This window comes from Syngnathoides biaculeatus, chromosome 6 (genome assembly GCF_019802595.1).
Source record: "Syngnathoides biaculeatus isolate LvHL_M chromosome 6, ASM1980259v1, whole genome shotgun sequence".
Classification (NCBI taxonomy): domain Eukaryota; kingdom Metazoa; phylum Chordata; class Actinopteri; order Syngnathiformes; family Syngnathidae; genus Syngnathoides; species Syngnathoides biaculeatus.
Genome location: NC_084645.1, coordinates 34,342,578 through 34,361,071, shown reverse-complemented (window position 1 = coordinate 34,361,071; position 18,494 = coordinate 34,342,578). Strand labels below are relative to the sequence as shown.

The 18,494-nt window shown below is 42.8% G+C and overlaps 2 protein-coding genes across 3 annotated transcripts; one reads left to right on the top strand and one right to left on the bottom strand.

Annotated features, from left to right (window-relative positions):
* Positions 1–4,710: 4,710 nt before the first annotated feature.
* best1 (bestrophin 1) lies at positions 4,711–14,449 on the top strand. The gene is made up of 9 exons (XM_061821590.1): positions 4,711–5,921; positions 7,174–7,268; positions 7,407–7,640; positions 8,619–8,773; positions 8,855–8,932; positions 9,183–9,335; positions 9,408–9,488; positions 9,687–9,838; positions 11,681–14,449. Exons 1-9 carry the CDS (start codon positions 5,770–5,772, stop codon positions 12,720–12,722), a joined length of 2,142 nt encoding a protein of 713 aa, XP_061677574.1. The 5' UTR covers positions 4,711–5,769; the 3' UTR covers positions 12,723–14,449.
* On the bottom strand, positions 13,032–18,133 carry LOC133501709 (ferritin, heavy subunit-like). 2 transcript variants are annotated; one of them, XM_061821587.1, is made up of 5 exons: positions 18,007–18,133; positions 17,071–17,184; positions 16,856–17,002; positions 16,487–16,612; positions 13,032–15,196 (listed from the first exon to the last, which is right to left on the bottom strand). In XM_061821587.1, the coding sequence occupies exons 2-5, from the start codon at positions 17,170–17,172 to the stop codon at positions 15,038–15,040; spliced, it is 534 nt and encodes a 177-aa protein (XP_061677571.1). In that variant the 5' UTR covers positions 17,173–17,184; positions 18,007–18,133; the 3' UTR covers positions 13,032–15,037. The 2 variants fall into 2 exon arrangements, with proteins under 2 accessions (XP_061677571.1, XP_061677572.1); XM_061821588.1 differs by having other exon boundaries at positions 16,856–16,954.
* Positions 18,134–18,494: the final 361 nt, after the last annotated feature.

Below are 18,494 nucleotides of genomic sequence, written 5' to 3'. Positions count from 1 at the left end.
TTTTTAATGAGATTCTCCCATTGAAAACAAAATCCTTCATACCTCATCTAAATGGAAAAAGTAATATAACAAAATGACAATGATTTAGACAATTTGGTCTCAATTGCCATCAGTATGATAATTTCATTAACTGGACAGAACACTATCAAATTAGACCTGAATATTTTTAAAGGTGTATAAAACTTTATGAGAGGGTTCTAGGAGAGTTTGGGAACATGAAATCTGATGAATTATTTATGACTTCTGCACAAAAAGGAAATTAATGCTCATTTGACTTCATAGAGGGTAGTCGTGAATATCAGATGATGAGAGAATGGTTTTGAAAAATGCCTGGAGTTGGTTTGTGGTGCATGTATTTAAACCAGGATGTTTGCAGCATGTTCATAGAATAAAGGTTGGGCAGGGTACTGGATTGGTCGACATAGAAATCCTTCTGAACATTTTTTGTTCCCTGAATGAAACATATCTGTTTAAGGGGAGATGAATATGAGACCGCTCAAACTATACTACAGTACGTCATCATCCATCCATTATGTAAGCCACCTATCCTCACAACGGTCGTGGGAGTGCTGCAGCCTATCCCAGCTATCTTCAGGCAGGAGGGCAGGTACACCCTGGACTGGTTGCCAGCCAATCACAGGGCACACATAAACAACCATTTAATGCATGTTTTAGGCTGTGGGAGGAAATTGGAGCACCCAGAGAAAAGCCAGGCAGGCATGGGGAGAACATAAAAACTCCACACAATGGGGGCCGGGATTTGAACCCCGGTCCTCGGAACTGTTTGGCAGACACTCTAACCGGTCAGTCACAGTGCCGCCAACAGAATGTTAAAAAAAAAAAATGAGGGGGATAAATTAAGATGCCATATAATGTCATGATACCAATGATTTTTTTGCATCCATGTTCATTTAGGTGAGGCCACACCAACTCTTCATTTACTAAAATATCATGTTATTAATCAACAGCTTGAAATTTTTGTTGTTGTTTCTAAAATAGTTGTCCGTTTGTAGTAAAGTGCATTTCAGACTTGAGTGCGTGGACTTTTTTTCGCAGGTAGTGCAGCGCGTGAGCACTTCACGGTGCTCTCGTAAACTGAATCACGTGACATCAAACATCTGGTTGTAATAATAAAAAAAAAACAATTTCAAAAAGACCAACCAACATTAATGTTACTAGCATGGTATGATTCTAAATGTGAACAAACAACACCCCCCCCAAAATAAATAAATACAAAATCCATTTGTGGCTTTTTTAACATTCCCAACATTACGACGTTTCAATCTCAAACTATACACGCGCCAACAGTCAAACTTTAAAGTAGCCCAAACACTTCAAACTCGTGTTCCTGTTCTGAATGTTCCAAGTGCCATCTTTACCCGGTCAGCGTCCAGATGAGAAGACCCGGCCGTCACTTTGTCCGCCGCCCGTGCTGTGAAACTGTCGAACTGTGACGAGCTGGTCGAGTTGGGCTCGACTCATAGTTTGAAAATTGAAATCAGTGCCGCACACACACACGCACGCACGCACGCACGGCGTGAAGGAATGCGGACGCTGACGTCGTCAGGCACAGGCGCAGCAGGCAGCTCGAGCGAACAACAGCCAGCAACGTGCTTCTTTTACACTCCCCCCCCCCCCCCCCCCAGCCTCGTCATCCACCATCTGATTTCGGAAACGAGCCATCAATCACTCGATCGCTGCCCACTTTCTGGCGGGCTTCCAAGTCACGTGACAGCGCACCCACAGTTTGTGTCCACGTGACCGAACGTCACAGCTGCTCAAACTAACCGAACGGTAAAATAAATGACAACGAAATACAGAAATAAAACAGTGTGCTTTCTTCACCGACATTACAAATGTGTGCGAGTGTCATATTTTAATTCGACTATATTCAATTTTGTATCCCAGCTGACTGTAAACACAATCTTCATGACATGACATTATTCACTCGTACATAATACAAAACATTTAAATGTAAGTGAAAATATAATATATTTATTTGTTTCCACCAGTCGTTTGTTTCCATTTCATAGCATGTGTGCGTGTGCTTTGTTCATCGAGTGCTGCATGCACTATTAATATATTCGCAATATTGGATTATTGGGGAATGTGATTTCGTCCACTCAGATTTCAGTTTCACTGTGTTGCAACGGGAATGTAATCTGCCCAAGGCCATCAGAATCCCAGACGATGGAGTATTTTACGTCAATTTTTCATGTTTTTGTCATCTTATCAGATAAGTTTTGATTGTGAACTGCGATGTTATCCACGACAATGACGAAAGGCATGAATTAAAAGTTCAAGGTAATTTGGATTCTTGGTTTAGTAATCATGGATTTCATCCTCAAATAAGGGGAATGTCTCTGTCTCCTCTTTAATGATAAACATAGATACACTACAGTATATATTTGAGTGTGATGGTGTTATTATTAAGAGGTGGATTAGGTAATTGAAGGCCCAAGATCCAATCCAATCTCAATTGCATCTATTCTATTTTTCATTTATTTTTCTTCTAGGTGTGATTATTCTGCATTCAGAGCATTCAGAATTTAGAATTATTATTTTACACACCTGTTCCCGTCACTGCCCCCCCACCCCCCACGTGAGACACAGATCTCTAAAATCAAACAATTTTTTTAATTTCTGTTTTATTTCATCGTAATACCCATTAGTTTGCGTCAAGGAATAATAAATGTAAGTTCTTTATCACTAAGACATTCAAAAATATTAAGAGACAATGGTGTGCTTTAAATTTTGAGGAGTGGTGTTAAGACTGAGGTCTGGAAATGGGTCTGACCAGTAGTATGAAAAAGAATTTCTGCCCTTGTAAAGTTCAGTTGAATTTAACATTTAAGTTCAATACATTTGCTTTTAAGACCCATTTATTTTTCACCATTTATTTACAGAAATGTTGTATTTAACTTATATGAGCAATATGTTTTAAATGAATCATTTTTTCAAGTACTTTTTTCTGTTTTGCTATTTATTAGTGCAGCATTTATGATCAAAGTGTGCATAATGTTCCGGTGGCTTCCAATAATAATAAATCGTGTGTATCGTGTAGTACTAAAACCTCTGTCTCGCTTTTGATGAATATTTTGAGAATTGCAAGAGTAGCGGTCAGCAAAACTCCCTGATATGGTAACTGTGTAATTTGGGGTTTCAATCTCTGTTCAGGTCCCCCCCATCCTTGTAAGGATTCACTTAAGGCACCAACACCCCCCACCTCACCCCTGCCACACACATACACACAATCCAAAACTTTGGACATATGTTTCATTCTAAATTGTCTAAATTGTCATAGTTGTGAACGTGACTGCAAATGGTTGTTGTTGTTTTTTTTTTTGACTTGTCCCCTGGGATTGGCTGACAATCAATCGTGGGTGTACCCCACCCCACACAGAGTCAGCTGCGATGGGCTCCAGCAAAACAAAAACAAAAATGACGGATCGTTACTTAATAATGCACCGTTCCCACTGTGACGACATGGACCATCCATCCATTTTCTTTGCCGCTTATCCTCACGGGGGTCGCGGGGAGTGCTGGAGCCTATCCCAGCTGTCAAGGGGCAGGAGGTGGGGTACACCCTGAACTGGTTGCCAGCCAATCGCAGGGCACATGGAGACAAACAGCCACACTCTCGATCACACCTAGGGGCAATTTAGAGTGTCCAATTAATGTTACATGTTTTTGGAATGTGGGAGGAAACCGGAGTACCCTAAGAAAACCCACACAGCCACGGGGAGAGCATGCAAACTCCACACAGGCGAGTCTGGGATTGAACCCGGGACCTCAGAACTGTGAGGCCAACGCTTTACCATCTGATCCACCGTGCCACCTCGACATGGACCAATGAAGCAATAAATAAATTAATTAATTTAAAAAAAAAAACAAAAAAAGAAACGCCATTTATCCTTACTTTGCTGTTTTTCACTTTTCGCGGGTGGCCCTGGTACCAATTAACTGCGAAAAACGAGGGATTACTGTATATGTAAAAAAAAAAAAGGGGGGGATGAACCCAAATTATGTTGCAAATGTAATCATATTATACTACTACAATTGCTCACTTATCACTTGTCTCTTTTCTCGTGATGAATGACATAAAATCCGCTGAACCAGCTCAACATCATAATTTAAAAAAAAAAAAAAAAAAGGGAACATGCCCACCAATTGCTTCATTGCCCTCAGGAAGGTCAGGATTAGGGATGGCGTTACCTTCCTACCGCGCAGCTCTTGGCCTCAGCCTCAGAGGGAGTCCCAAAGAACACTGCAGAAGAATACACTTCTATTCCCGACCTGCCCGCCTTGAGGATTTCGTAGGCCGGTCTGGAGGTAGCAGGCGGTGGCGAGGGCGAAATCCGAACGCTGTGAATTCCCTCGAAAGCATCCATGTTGCTCTGCGTATCTCAAAAGGCGTAGTTTGCTTCAACTGCGTTTATTCTTGTGGAAGCACATGAGCGGCCCAACCCCTGAAAAGAGTGAGGGGGAGGTACACAACGGTTCATACGATAATACGACGCACTAATGACCTTTAAATGATTTTAAAAGTTTCTCCACAGCTCACAGCGGCACACAATAATAGCGTTCAAAGCGTTCAACGCCGGAGAAAAGGGATTGTTCAGTGCTAACTCTGGTCAATCCGGGAAATATGCAGCATGAAAAGCAAGCACTTTTAATAACAGCAAGTAAAGTAAAGCTCACTCGCCAGAGGTAGACGCGGTCCAGTTGTTCCAAACGTAATTCAAACGTGATCGATCAGTGGAGCAGAAGGAGTTTAGACGACTTGAACTATGTCCGCACTTCGCCCTGGCCGCTGCTTTTCTGGTTAGACAACAAGGGTTAATATTCACTAACTCCGAACACCTTCTGGCCCGAAACAACCCGTCTGCGCGCATTTCTTCCGGCAGAGGGCCCAAAATGCTCCCACCTTTTTCATAATATTGTTTTAAGAAGATAAATCATTTCCACTGAAACATGAACTCATAAAGACTGATTTCCACTCCGGGAGCTCCTGAATAGCTTCCATAAAGTTATGTATTTACCAAAGCAAACAGTTGTGCGGCTGTGTGTGATTTGTTGAGATTAACCGAGCCTGCTGCGGGAGCTCACAATGCAGCTTTGTTGCTCAAAACAGCTTAACACATCAAGTGACCGGAGATGTAGAAGCTCCGCGCTCTCCTCCTTTTTCTGGTCCCGATTCTTTTACTTCAGCATTTTCATTCCACCGAAGCCGACCGCACGCCTCCTCCACGCCACGCTTGCGTTTTCGCAGGTGAGTAACAACCGTGATACCTGGGCTGGGCTGTAGTTGAACGTGGGACAACAGATTTAGGTTTTTAGTATTATTTCAAATGTTGGCTGTGTTTGCGAAGGCTTCCTCACAGTTCTGAGGTTTCAATCAGAGCTTCTGCCTTCTTATGCGGGTTTTCTCTCACCTTCCAAAAACATGCACGTTAGGTTCATTGAAGCCTCTAAAGTGTCCATAGGTGCGAATGTGAATAGTTTGTGAATATGTGCCCAGCGACTGACTGGCGATTCAGAGCATACCCAAACAGCCTCGCACCCAAAGTCAGTTCCAGCTCATTGATGACCCTGCAGTGAGGACACATGCGATAGAAAAGGAATAGAAGCATCTTTGCCGCATGAGTTCATGAAAGGATGTTTGTGTTTTTTTGCCCGTGATTCTGCGATCCAGACGAAGCAAACGGAGGCGTCCTTCATGTCAAGCCACTGCGGAACAAAGCAGGAGCAGCAGCGGCAGCAGCGGCAATGACAGTGACTTACTCCCGCAGGGTGGCAGACGCAGGCCTCGGCACTTTCTTCCACTTGCTCCTGCGCTGGAAGGGCAGCATCTACAAGCTCCTCTACAGGGAGTTTATCATCTTCACCCTTCTCTACTACTTCTTCAGCGTTGTCTATAGGTGCCACCAACAAGGGCTTTCTTCACCAAATTGGAGTGATCATTCTTATGAGTTAGGGAAATTTCACATCTTAACCCATTCATGGGCAGGGTGGCAATTTTTTGCCTGATTGAGATAAAAATCTCCTAACAGGCCACAATCCAGGAAATAATACTTCTTTTTGGTTTAACGCATAAAACAAAGGGCAAAAAGATGTACCCTCTCGCAGGTGGCGTCCCAAAAATGGGATGGGTATGTTATCGCTTCTGAGAAGTGCTACATACTAGAGATATGCTTATTAATTAATTCTTATTCTAGAACGACACTTACGCACTAATAGTACAGATTGATTAGCATTTTGAAGACAAAGTTGGTTTGGATACTGACCTTTCCTCTCTTTGAAAACGCTCCATGTGTACTTGAGGCAGCCATGTTGGGTCAGGAAGGAAAGGGAAATAACTTTGACCGATGATTTATCCTCTCTTGATACCAAATTATGGCTTCAAATTAAAACAGGTCAATATTTTGGTATACTGAAGGATGTAATGTGTGAAAATCATGATGTCCCGAAAATGGGACACTGGCCACGAATGGGTTTATAAAGCATTAATTTTGATATCTAATCATCCTCTAAATTAACAAATTAACAAAAAGCACTTAAAATGATTATAAAACACGCCCTGGACATTTCAGCAAATTCATTCATTACACCTCTACAGTCCAGTACAGGAGCTGTATCTAAAAGTCTTTATAAGGACAAAAAATTAAATCTTTCATCATTTTTGATGACGTTATAATATTTTCCCTTATTTAGTCAATGTCATCGATAGTGTTGGAGAGTAACTACATGTAATGAGGCAGGGTTGGTAATTTCATGACAGATTTGATGAATATGAAATCCACGACCTTACTGAAGATGTATAATTAAATGACAGTTGTTTTTTAAAATTGATCAACTTTCAGTTGCTCCCAATTTTAAAAATATCTGCAAAAGCTCAGATTTTATTTTATCATATGACTTCCGTCTTCAAAAGCAGACCCTTTTCGTTGTCTCTCTCTGGTCATATCACATTTTGGGGTTTGTGTCAAACATGACATCCGTCCATTTGACCTTTGAAGTTGTTTATTCTTTTACTTTTTTAATGTAACATTCACTTATCTACTTTATCATATAAAGTGATACTGTCCAACTAGTGCACATTTGTGATTAGGTACACATGATACGGTCCAGCGGTTTTCCACGTCTTCACTGATAATATCTTTTCCCCACAAGGTTCGTGTTAAATGTTGAGCAGAAGAGGCAGTTTGAGAAGCTTTCCATGTACTGTGATCGCTACGCCGAGCTCATCCCCGTGTCTTTTGTTCTTGGTGAGTCACAACGATTTTCTGTAACTACATTTTTCAACATAATTGTTTGGGAGTATGAACCTGACCGGCACTGTATCCGGGGTGTGTACTGTATAGTTTTATACTGTGGTTGAGACGACGTGAAGGGGTGCTTTGCAGGTTTCTATGTGACCTTGGTGGTATCCCGCTGGTGGGGTCAGTTTGAAAATGTGCCCTGGCCCGATCGCCTGGCGTCACTAGTGGGAGGTCACGTGCGGGGACCCGACGAGTCCGCCAGGTTGACCAGGCGCACTCTGATGCGTTACGCCAACCTCTCTGGTGTGCTCATCTACCGCTCTGTCAGCACGGCCGTCTACAAGCGGTTCCCCACCATGGAGCACCTGGTGCAGGCAGGTACGCTGTCAAATTGGAAGAACTGATCCTGAGCCGGAGTATGAAACTTGGTTCAGGCACACTATGGCATGTTTGAACTCTTTGTTCACTACACACAGTCGTGTACTAATGATGTAATGTACAGTAGATCTTGAGATTATGACCAGGCTACTGACCAGCACCAAAACATTTATACACTTGCATAACTATAAGATGGAAAATCCACAAAGTTCTTATATTTATATGTACAACCTTCCATGTACTCCTACAGTTGTACCTTGGAATACAAATTTTTCAAGATATGAGCCCTCGTTTGGACGGTTTTTGCTTTGACTTGCAAGCAGAAATGTGAGATATGAGCGCGACCCTTGTGAGGATAAGCGGCTTGGAAAATGGACGGCCTGTTGTACGGTGGCACAGACAGCAGTTATATCGTGAATAATGAAAAAAAAAAAGAGAGACCAAATTATTGTTTCATGTTGTTCAGTGCCATTATCTTCAGGTTTAGTGTCAAATTAAATATTTAAAAAAAAGAGCATTGCACATTTTGCATTTAAAATGACCAAATAACTCTGTCCGGTGAGCTAATGCGAACGCCCAGTGGAAAACCTCACAGGTGGACTAACGAATATCATCTATGTTGTAGTGTTGGAACACTTGAAGCAACTGAACAGAAACCGTAGAGAAACACGTAGACAGACAATATGACAATACTCAGTGGAATATATTCTTTTCCACTTTACAAGGAATAACTAATATTGCTGCAGTCTACTGAAAACTGACTTTCATGTGTAATATCCATATACACCAACTGTATAATTCTCATTACTGTATTTTTATACAATGTATGAAGTTATAGTGTTATTTATTAAAAACCCAATATAGGTATATTGTTTCGGGGGGGGGGAGACATATTTATGGCATTACCACAAATGGGCAAAGATGATTTAAGACGAGTGATTGAAGTTTTGTTGCCTTTTGTCTTCATCCACCTTTCAGGTTTGATGACATCGGAGGAACTCAAACATCTGGAGGACTTGCCCTCCCCTCATAACAAGTTCTGGGTTCCCTGCATGTGGTTTGTCAGTCTGGCTTTGCGGGCCCGGACTGAGGGTCGTATCAACAACGACGTGGCTCTCACCGCCATTCTCACTGTATGTGCATTTGTTCAATCTGCAGAAGTGGAAGAGCTTGGAAAAGATATTTAGAAACATTTTTTGTTCTTCACTACTTAGGAGTTGAACAGTCTACGTGCGAAGTGCATGAAGCTGTATGGATACGACTGGATCAGCCTGCCTCTGGTCTACACTCAGGTTCTGTTTCAATTTACATTTGCAATATGTCAGACACGTACAGGATAATATTTGGCTTGCGATGTTTCTTCACCTTGCCTGGGGGAATCATGTGGTAAACTACATGCATTTCGATTGGTACGCAGCTGACAGGACAAACGAGTTCAGAGACAGGGCACGAATCTGGGGAACTGGGCCAAGGCTGCAATGTGAAGTTCAGAATGCAAAAAAAGAAACTTTCTGCCATCTGTGACTCTTGTATCGTGCTTAGGTGGCGACCGTGGCGGTCTACAGCTTCTTCCTAGCTTGTCTGATTGGTCGTCAGTTTTTGGATCCGGCCCAAGCCTACCCTGGTCACGACCTGGACTTTTATCTGCCCGTATTCACACTGCTGCAGTTTTTCTTCTACGTTGGCTGGCTGAAGGTCTGATTCTAAATATTGGATCATCCAGTCTGTTTGACGATTGGTGGGTGTCTGATCGTGTCCTGCTTTCAGGTGGCTGAGCAACTTATCAACCCCTTTGGCGAAGACGATGACGACTTTGAGACCAACTGGCTCGTCGATCGCAATTTACAGGTTTTGATCAAATCCGTGATATCGTCATCGAAGTCAGTGATTTTGAACTGAACCAGTGTTCCAGGGAAATTGTTCAGCTTCACTAACTGATTGGTCCAGGGTCATGTAAAATACACGCATTGGCTCAAAGCGGTTGGAAAAGACTGATTTAGGTCAGAAAAAACGATGCCTGTCTGTACTCGCTGGATTGTTTTCCAGGTATCTTTGTTGTCTGTGGATGAGATGTACGACAGCCTCCCGGTGGTTGAAAAGGACATGTACTGGAATGAGTCTGAGCCTCGCCCTCCCTACACCGCTGCCAGCGCCGATCACTGTAAACGATCATTCATGGGCTCTGCTCTCGATATCAGGTGTGTTTAACAAGCCACTAACATTTAGTACAGTACATCAACACAATTTAATGAACTCCAACGGTGGAGTGTCAAAAATGCTTTTGCAAAGAATAATGTTCTGCTTTGAGTGACATTATTTGTGATGTATTAATCACATTATTATTAATTCTCATTCCCTACTCCCTAATAATCACTCCATAGTACAGTATAAGGATTTTTATATCATGGCTGATGGCTTTTAAACTGTATTCATGTCATTGTTGTTGAATAATGGTCAGCTGGTGGAACTTTTGTCATATAGACCAAGTAAACAATAGAACATCCGTCCATTCATCCATCCATCCATCCATCCATCCATCCATCCATCCATGCATCCATCCATCCATCCATTTTCTACCGCTTACTCGAGGTCAGGTTGTGGAGGCAATGGTTTCAGCAGGGAGATCCAGATTTTCCTCCCCTGATCCACTTCCTCCACCTCTTCTAGAGAGATCCCAAGGCATTCCAAGCCCAGCTGAGAGACGAAATTTTGTCCATAAAAGTTATGAATAGAATCAGTGACAAAGAGAAGCCTTGGCAGAGTCCAACCCTTACTGCCAGCAACGCGGACCAAACTCTGACACTGGTCATACAGGGACCGAACAGCCCGTGTCAGGGGGTTCGGTACACCATACTACCGGAGCATCACCCACAGGACTCCCCAAGGGACACTGTCGAATCCCATCTCCAAGACATAGACCAGTGGGCAAACTCCCAAGCACTCTCAAGGACCCTTCTGAGGGTGAAAAGCTGGTCCACTGTTTGACGGCCAGGACCAAAACCACACTGATTCGACTTCCCACTGGACCCTCCTCTCCAGCACCTCTGCCAGGGAGGCTGTAGGGTGTTCTCCTCAAGTTGGAACAGAATCCCTGGTTCCACTTTTTAAAAAGGGGGACCACCACCCCAGTCTGCCAATCCAGAGGCACTGTCCTCAATGTTGCAAAGGTGTTTCAACTAGGACAGTCCCACAACATCCACAGCCTTTAGGAACTCCAGGTGAAACTCATCCACCCCAAGGGATAGGTATAGGTTGAGCTTTCGGGAAGGTGTGTGTCTCATTTCATCTAGCGTAAATGTAGCACAGGATTTCAGAAAAATATCATACCAACAGTCAGACATGCTGATGGTAATGTGATCCTCTTTCACTGCATTTGCTTCTTCAGAACCTGGACAACTTGCTCTGATTTATAGAACCATGATTACTGCTCTGAGTAGCATGGTGGAGCAACCGGTTAGATCGTTGGCCTCAAAGTTGAGGACCGTTCAAATCTCTGCCCCTCCTGAGTAGCGTTTGCATGTTCTCCCCGTGCCTCTATGGGTTTTCTCCGAGCACTCCGGTTTCCTCCCACATCCCAAAAACCTTAATTGGAGACTCTAAATTGCCTCTAGGTGTGATTGTGAGTGTGAATGGTTGTTCGTTTCAATGTGCCCTGCAATTGGCTGGCATCCAGTTCAGGGTGTACCCCGCCTCCTGCCCGATGACATTTGGGATAGGCTCCGGCACTTCCGTAACCCCTGTGAGGATGTGGCTCAGAAAATTGATGGATGGATATACTCATTGCCAGTTATAGAAAACACTTGATTTCAGTTGTTTAGGTTTAAGATGCAATTACTTTTTCACACAAGGCCAGATAACCTTTTCATTTTTTTTTTTAAATAAAATTAGCATCAGATAAACTGCATTTTAAGTTCACTTGATTATATTTGTTTGATATTTACATTTACATTTTTTCAAATATATTTTAAAGTGGGGCTCTGTAAATAGTGCATAAGGAGTGAGTCTGTCTTCATGGTTAGTGACTTTGTTGTCCTCTCTAGTGTTCCAAAAGAGGAGATGGAGTTTCAGTCCAATTTGGAGCAAATTAAAGAAAATGAGGAAGCCAACTACTCCACACCGCTTTTGGGAGGTCTGGGTCGCTTCCTGGGTGTGCAATCCCCCAGCTTCCCTCGCTCATCTCGGGTCTCTCTCCTACGCCGCCGCCCTGGAGCACCGCTGAGTCGCTTCCCTCTTTACTTACACACAGAGGCTCCAACGGTCACAAACCAAGCACAACAACCCTTGAACGGAGAGCGAGATCAGAATTACGCCTTCTCCGGCCTGCCCTTGTATGAGAGACCGGGTTTTTACAGTTGCCCACAAACGCCCATCCATTGCGTGCCCCCCGCGGTGGCCCGACCTCGACCTGCTCGACGGCCGCAAAATGAATGTGATCGCAGCTGCAGCTCCCTCGCTCCTCCGGCGGTGGGCTCACAGCTGCTGCCCCCCGACACCCCCAATCACATCCCGCCACCGCCATCTTCGGCTTTCCCCTGGCTGAGCGAGGACGGCGAGACCCCGGCCTTCTCCTTCCCCGACCCTCCACCTCAGCTTTGCCCCATATCGAAACTCAGGCGTGGGCACGGCCTGCTGTCTCGGCGGCCTCCTCCCCCGTGCCTGACACTGGATGCCTTGTCGCCCGCCGAAAGCCAGGCAGGACCCCTGAGCGCCAGAACAACGGGAAGTGGAGGAGAAAGGGTGTCCTCATTTACCCCGCCCTCTCGTCACGGCCCAGCAAACCCAAGTAATCCAAACACCAGCTCAAGCAGCATTAACGTGACAAGCAGCAATGGCGCCGGCACAGCCGGAAGTCTTTGCAACGGCACCAATCTTAGTACCTTTGGGAACTTTGCCGCCAATGTGAAGGCGAGCAACAGCGGGCTGAATAACCAAACCACTTCCAGTACGACACCTTCACAGCAAGAAGGCAATCAGCAAAATTCCCCCAATGATTCTGGAATCTCATTGGCTGAAGGAGACCTGCTGGGCGTGCTTGTAGATGGTGGCGGAAACAAAACAGCTCCCAGTAGGAAGCAGGACTGAGAAAATGCAGTTTGTATGTCACGTGGCAATCTACACACTAGAACTATTTTAGGTGTATTAAACGCAAGGGGAGCCTTATCAAGAGCAGGTAATCTCCACTTACTGGTGAGTGCTCACAGAACAATTAACCTACTTGTGATGCACAAAGCACCTTAAAAGATTTGAGCGTTAACGTGGGGAAGAAATAAAAATATACGAAGACCAATTGTGGATTACTTAAAACGACATGTTTTAAAGATTGTTGCTTTTATTCGTTTTTGAATCACCTTCAACAGCAATGTTTTTTTTTTTCCAATGAAGAACATGAAATATTTTTTTGTGGTTTTATTTGCTTCATACAGGGAAACGATATGTACACTTAGTTTGGAGAAACTGTCTGTACAGCTCCAGACCAACGTACAGTGTGATATGACCATTGTGGTCGTAGAGGTGTACAATAAATATGAACCCAGTTTATTAGAACAGGCAAAAATATTCCAGAAAATTTAGCATTTTTAATATTATTTACTTCCAAACTTTGATCTATTGATTTTTTCGTTAAACAGAAAAATATTCTGTGAATCTCATGTTTTTTAATAACACTTGTGTGTTAAGTGTATAACTGACATCTTGATAATAACTTTGTTAGAACACAAATAGTCGTGATTTACTAACCCAATTCCAATGAAGCTGGGATGTTGAGTTAAATAAAAACAGAATACAATGCTTTGCAAATCATGTTGAACCTATATTTAATTTAATAAAAACATATTTGTTTGAACTGATGAACTTGGTTGTTTTAGCAAATAATTTTTAACTTGGAATTTTATGGCTTGAAACATGTTTCAAAAAAGCTGGGTCAGGGTCACATTTTTTTTCAATAACATTCAATAAACATTTAGGAACTGCGGACACTCATTTCTAAAGCGTTGATGCGCAGCTTCAGCTGTTCAACAGTCTGGCATCTCTGTTGTTGTGTTTTATACTTCATAATGCACCACAAACATTTTCGATGAGAGACAGGTCTGGACTGGAAGCAGGCCAGAGTAGTACTAGTACTTTTACTACAAAGCCAGGCTGTTGTAACCTATGATAATGTTGTTTGACATGGTCTTGCTGAAATAAGGGGCATCCATGAAAAAGACGTTGCTTGGATGGCAGCATGTTTCGCCAAAACCTGCAAGTACCTTTCAGCATTAATGGTTCCTTCGCAGATGTGTAAGTTACCCATGCCATTGGCACTAACACACCCCCATACCCTCACAGATGCTGGCTTTTGAACTTTGCATCCCTAAATGGTTCAGATGGTTCTATTAGTCTGCAGCCTGGAGGACACGGCAACCATAATTTCCAAAAACAACTTGACTTGTTAGACAACAGAACACTTTTTCCACTTTGCATCAGTCCATCTTAGATGAGTAAGGACCCAGGGAAGCCAGCAGCGTTTCTGGGTGTTGTGGGCAAATGGCTTCTACGTTGCATATAGTAACTAACTGTATTTACTGACAATGGTTTTCTGAAGTCTTCCTGAGCCCATATGGTAACACACTTTACCCACTGATGACGGTTTTTGATGTGATGGCGCCGAAGGGATCGAAGGTCACGGGGAGTCCATGTTAGTTTTTGGCCTTGCTTCCATGCAGTGATTTCTCCAGATTCTCTGAACCCTTCTATGATATTATGGACCGTACATGGTGAAATCCCTAAATTTCATGCAATTGCAAAAAAAAAAACCCCAAAAAACACACTAGTTCACGAAAAGGTGAACCTCGCCGCATCTCTGCTTGTGAATGACCGAACAATTCGGGGAAGCTTTTATACTCAATTATAGCACCCACCTGTTCCTAATTAGCCTGTTCACCTGTGGGATGTTGTTCTCAATTAATCTTATCTAAGTCATCTGCTAAAAACAAAGTTTATCAGTTTGAATATTAAATATCTTGTCTTTGTCGTGTCTGAAATATAAGTTCAATATGATTTGCAAATCACTGTATTCTTTTTTTGTTTAGCACAACATCCCAACTTCACTGGAATTGGGCTTGTAGGATGGACAATCAAGTGTAACAAGATAAGTAGCATGTTTCTCTCTCTCTTCCCCACCCCTTCCGCCATCTCTCAAACTCAAAAGACGATTTGATTTCACATCTCAAGGATCAACCGGACAGAGATACGGGGCAGGTGTATTGGGATGTCATACACCCTTTTGAGAAACATAGTGAAAACGTGTGAAAAAGCAGCATAAATAATAAAGTATTACAGCGCAGATAAGCACGTAACACGTTCCTTTGTGCTCTCCAAATATCATGAGTGAGGGAGAACACGAAGTCGTGAGTAGCTTAAGTCGCCTCCTCAGCCATGGTGTGTTTGTCAAAGAGGTACTCAGCCATGCCGTTCTGCGGCGCTCCCATGCGCTGCAGGTTCGACACCCAGTCAGCAAGTTGCTTGATAGACTTGACCTGCTCGTCGAGATAGTGCGTCTCAATGAAGTCACATAGCTGTAAGGACATGAAAATAACAGAAGAGGGGGAAAAAAAGGTGGACTCATTAAGGGTTTTTTTAGCCAATGTCAAAGCTGTAGAGTTGGTCAAGAAAAAGACCATTGTTACATGCCAGACCCGTTTATGCTAGTTTATCTTTTGTATGCCACGAAAACCATTTATCAACCAGGAGGGAAGGTGGAGGTTGTGTTGACAAACATTCCTCATCGGAAGCTACAGATAGCTACTTCGGGAGAAAGTCTTTTTATTCTTCCTCAATGTTACGACGCAATCGTAAAAGGCAGACTCACACAGGATAGGATGATGTCAGTAGGGGACACTAACTGAGGGAAGGAGACATGATAAAAAGCGATGAGAAGATCTTCGGTGTTCTCCATTACTTTTGATCTTTTACCATAGCTTATGGTTTGTGTGATTGCAATTTTTAAGTTTCATAAATACTCAAGGTGAATCCAAAGGCTTTACTTTGTACACCCTGTTTACACCGATGTCCAGCGGTTGAAGTTGCTTCGTCAAGCTTCCTGGAATAATAGCAAGCTCCGAGTTCATTTGTTGAGCTTGTTTGTCCTTTGATCATTAATCCATTGCTCGAGTTGCTCTTCCAACTGGGGCCACCTCGCCTTGTTTCCACGGAAACTCAGCGAAGCCCGTTTTTCTGCTTCCTCCACTTTAGCACCACTGAGTCGTTGATCTTGAATTCTCTCGAGGCTGCTCGATTCCCATGTTTCTCTCCGTAACTGATAGCTTGCAGTCTCAACTGTGCTTTGTGAGCGTGTCTCTTCATTGGTGCCATTTTGGGGGAGGGTCCTGAGTCAAAATGATGGTTTGCACGAAATATACCGCCATTATTTACCTTGTGGGGGGGTGTGCTTTTAGCATCCTCTCCCGTGTCCACACTTGCCCCAATTACGACCCTGTGCTGTCCTCTCACATGTCCACTTTACCTCCATTATATAAGTAGCTTGTCGGCAGGAAATGCTCGCAGTCAGTTACAGATTTTGGATGTGGGTGCTCACATAAGGTGCTCTGCATTATAAGGCACCCTGTTCATTTTAGAGTGAATTTAAGACTTAAGTGTGCCTTATATTCATCCAAATCTGGTAGTTAGTGAGAGCAAAACATTATTAAAAGCAAGCTTTCCTGGCAAAACACATCTGGAGCAATCTGCATACATTAACATGTAATTATCTACATCACTGGTAACTCGGACTTAGGGTAATTTTATGTTTTTGTCATGTTATGAAATAAAATGTGCTTAATGTTGTGAACAGTGTGTGTGACACAAACGTGTGGATCGCCGTGCTGCGTCGCCATTTCCTGGAGTTGAAGCAGGGATTGATTTACGCTCTTCTCCAGCTGCAGGGCACACTCCAAAGCCTCGAGGCCGCTTCCCCATTCATCTCGGTCAGGTTTCTTTTTGAACGGATGGAAAGACACTATTGGCTTTGGCTCTTATTTCACATTGATTCTGCAATAATAAATGTAGCGAGGGAAACATAAAATGATGACTTATATTAGTCTAGAAAATTAGTATGGTAATATGAACACATATTTTGCTTCCTGTGTACAATGAAGTGTAGTATACCTCAAGTGTTCATCAGTTTACTTCATCATAATAAGAGCGCATAAGGTAACAATGTGGGGCAGTGACGATACCTTGATATCCTGCAGGAAAATCCTCCCTCCCCTCTTGTTCTGGAAATTCAGCAGCTTCTCAGCATGCTCGCGCTCCTCTTTGGACTGGGCGCTAAAAAACTTGGCAAAATATGGGAGGGCTTTATCATCTCTCTCAAAATAATATGCCTAAAAAGAAAAACTAAATCATTAGTTATCGGCAAGCAAGACATTACACTGATGAGTGAAGACCTTACCATTGAGAGATAAACATAAGATGCATAAAGCTCAAGATTTATCTGCCTGTTAATGGCAGCCTCGCAGTCCTGGTGAAAGTTTTGCCGGATTTGGGAAGCCATCGCTGGACTTGTCTTAAAAGTGAAGAGAACAAAAGTGACCTGGTATTCCCGGGATGATCTGTCTGGTTACTAAAAGTACACATTGCAGACACCTTCAGCATAGCAAATTCAACACTTGAAACCAACTGGAGGCACCACAATGACAAAAGGGACGTCAACTTCATGTCTGCACTGACACCTACACATTAAAATGCCCCCTTCATAGTCACCTGTTGGCGTCAGACTGTCAGTTTTAAGTCACTCGTAAGATCAATATATAAGCTTAAAAAAAACACACAAATAATCACAAAAATTGGGCTGCAATTTCTGTATTACCCTGAATTGCACTGCAAGATTTTTCATCTGAATTTATTTTGACTTTCTTAATACACCAGTTATTTTTTTTTTAAATCGCTTTAAGTATATTTTGGACAACATCCGGTTCTCTAAAAAGAAACTCAATAAAGTACTCATTAAATGGTTTGATCAATAACTTTAAAAGGACGTCCAGTTTAGTCTCTCTTTTTTTTTTTTTTTTGCACAATTTTGTGGATGTTTTCAGAGCGATTTACTGTCGTAGATGTAAGATTATTGTATTTTAACGAAGTTGTAAACCTAACTATGTTACAAATCCAACTGACTTTCGTTAAGAACGTGAACTGTGAGTGAACTTGCCCAGTGGAGCGTCCATTAAATTCAGAGAGGTCACCTCCCCCATTGTGTAAAGCTACTTTTTAAAATTGTTTGTTCAAACCAGAGTTAGCACACCCCATCCCTTTAGCGTGCTAGCTTGCACAAAACGCATTTATTTATGCGACGATATGAATAGTAGAGAACTGAGACAAAGTAATGTACCTCGTTCAAATGTGTCCCAACGCGATCCTTGACAGGTTCCTCGCTTGCAATTCCGGAACGTAATAAAGTGGCTTCCAACGACGTACAGTACTCGTCCGAAGAGGCGACGGAAGTACACGTGGGAGGAGTCAATCTCGCACATTTTGGAACCAACAGGGCAATGTCATAATGTCATGACATACATGAGCGGGATCAGAGGACCATTACGACTGGGAAGAGGTTAAAAAAAAATGCACTACTTTTGGATAATTCATTCTAAAATTAGAAGCCGTGAACAATTCAAATAATTATTTATTCAAATAACAAAGGCTGCTACATGTGCCAAATTCCACACTTTTTCCAGACTCAATTTTATATACTTTATGGTATAAATAATAATTTCTGACATTTGAGTGAAGAGGTGTGTATCATTTTGAATCTTTAACCATAATAGTGGGTGGGTAGTAGAGAGGAGGATGCGCGAGATAGGCTTAGATGGAAAAAGATGA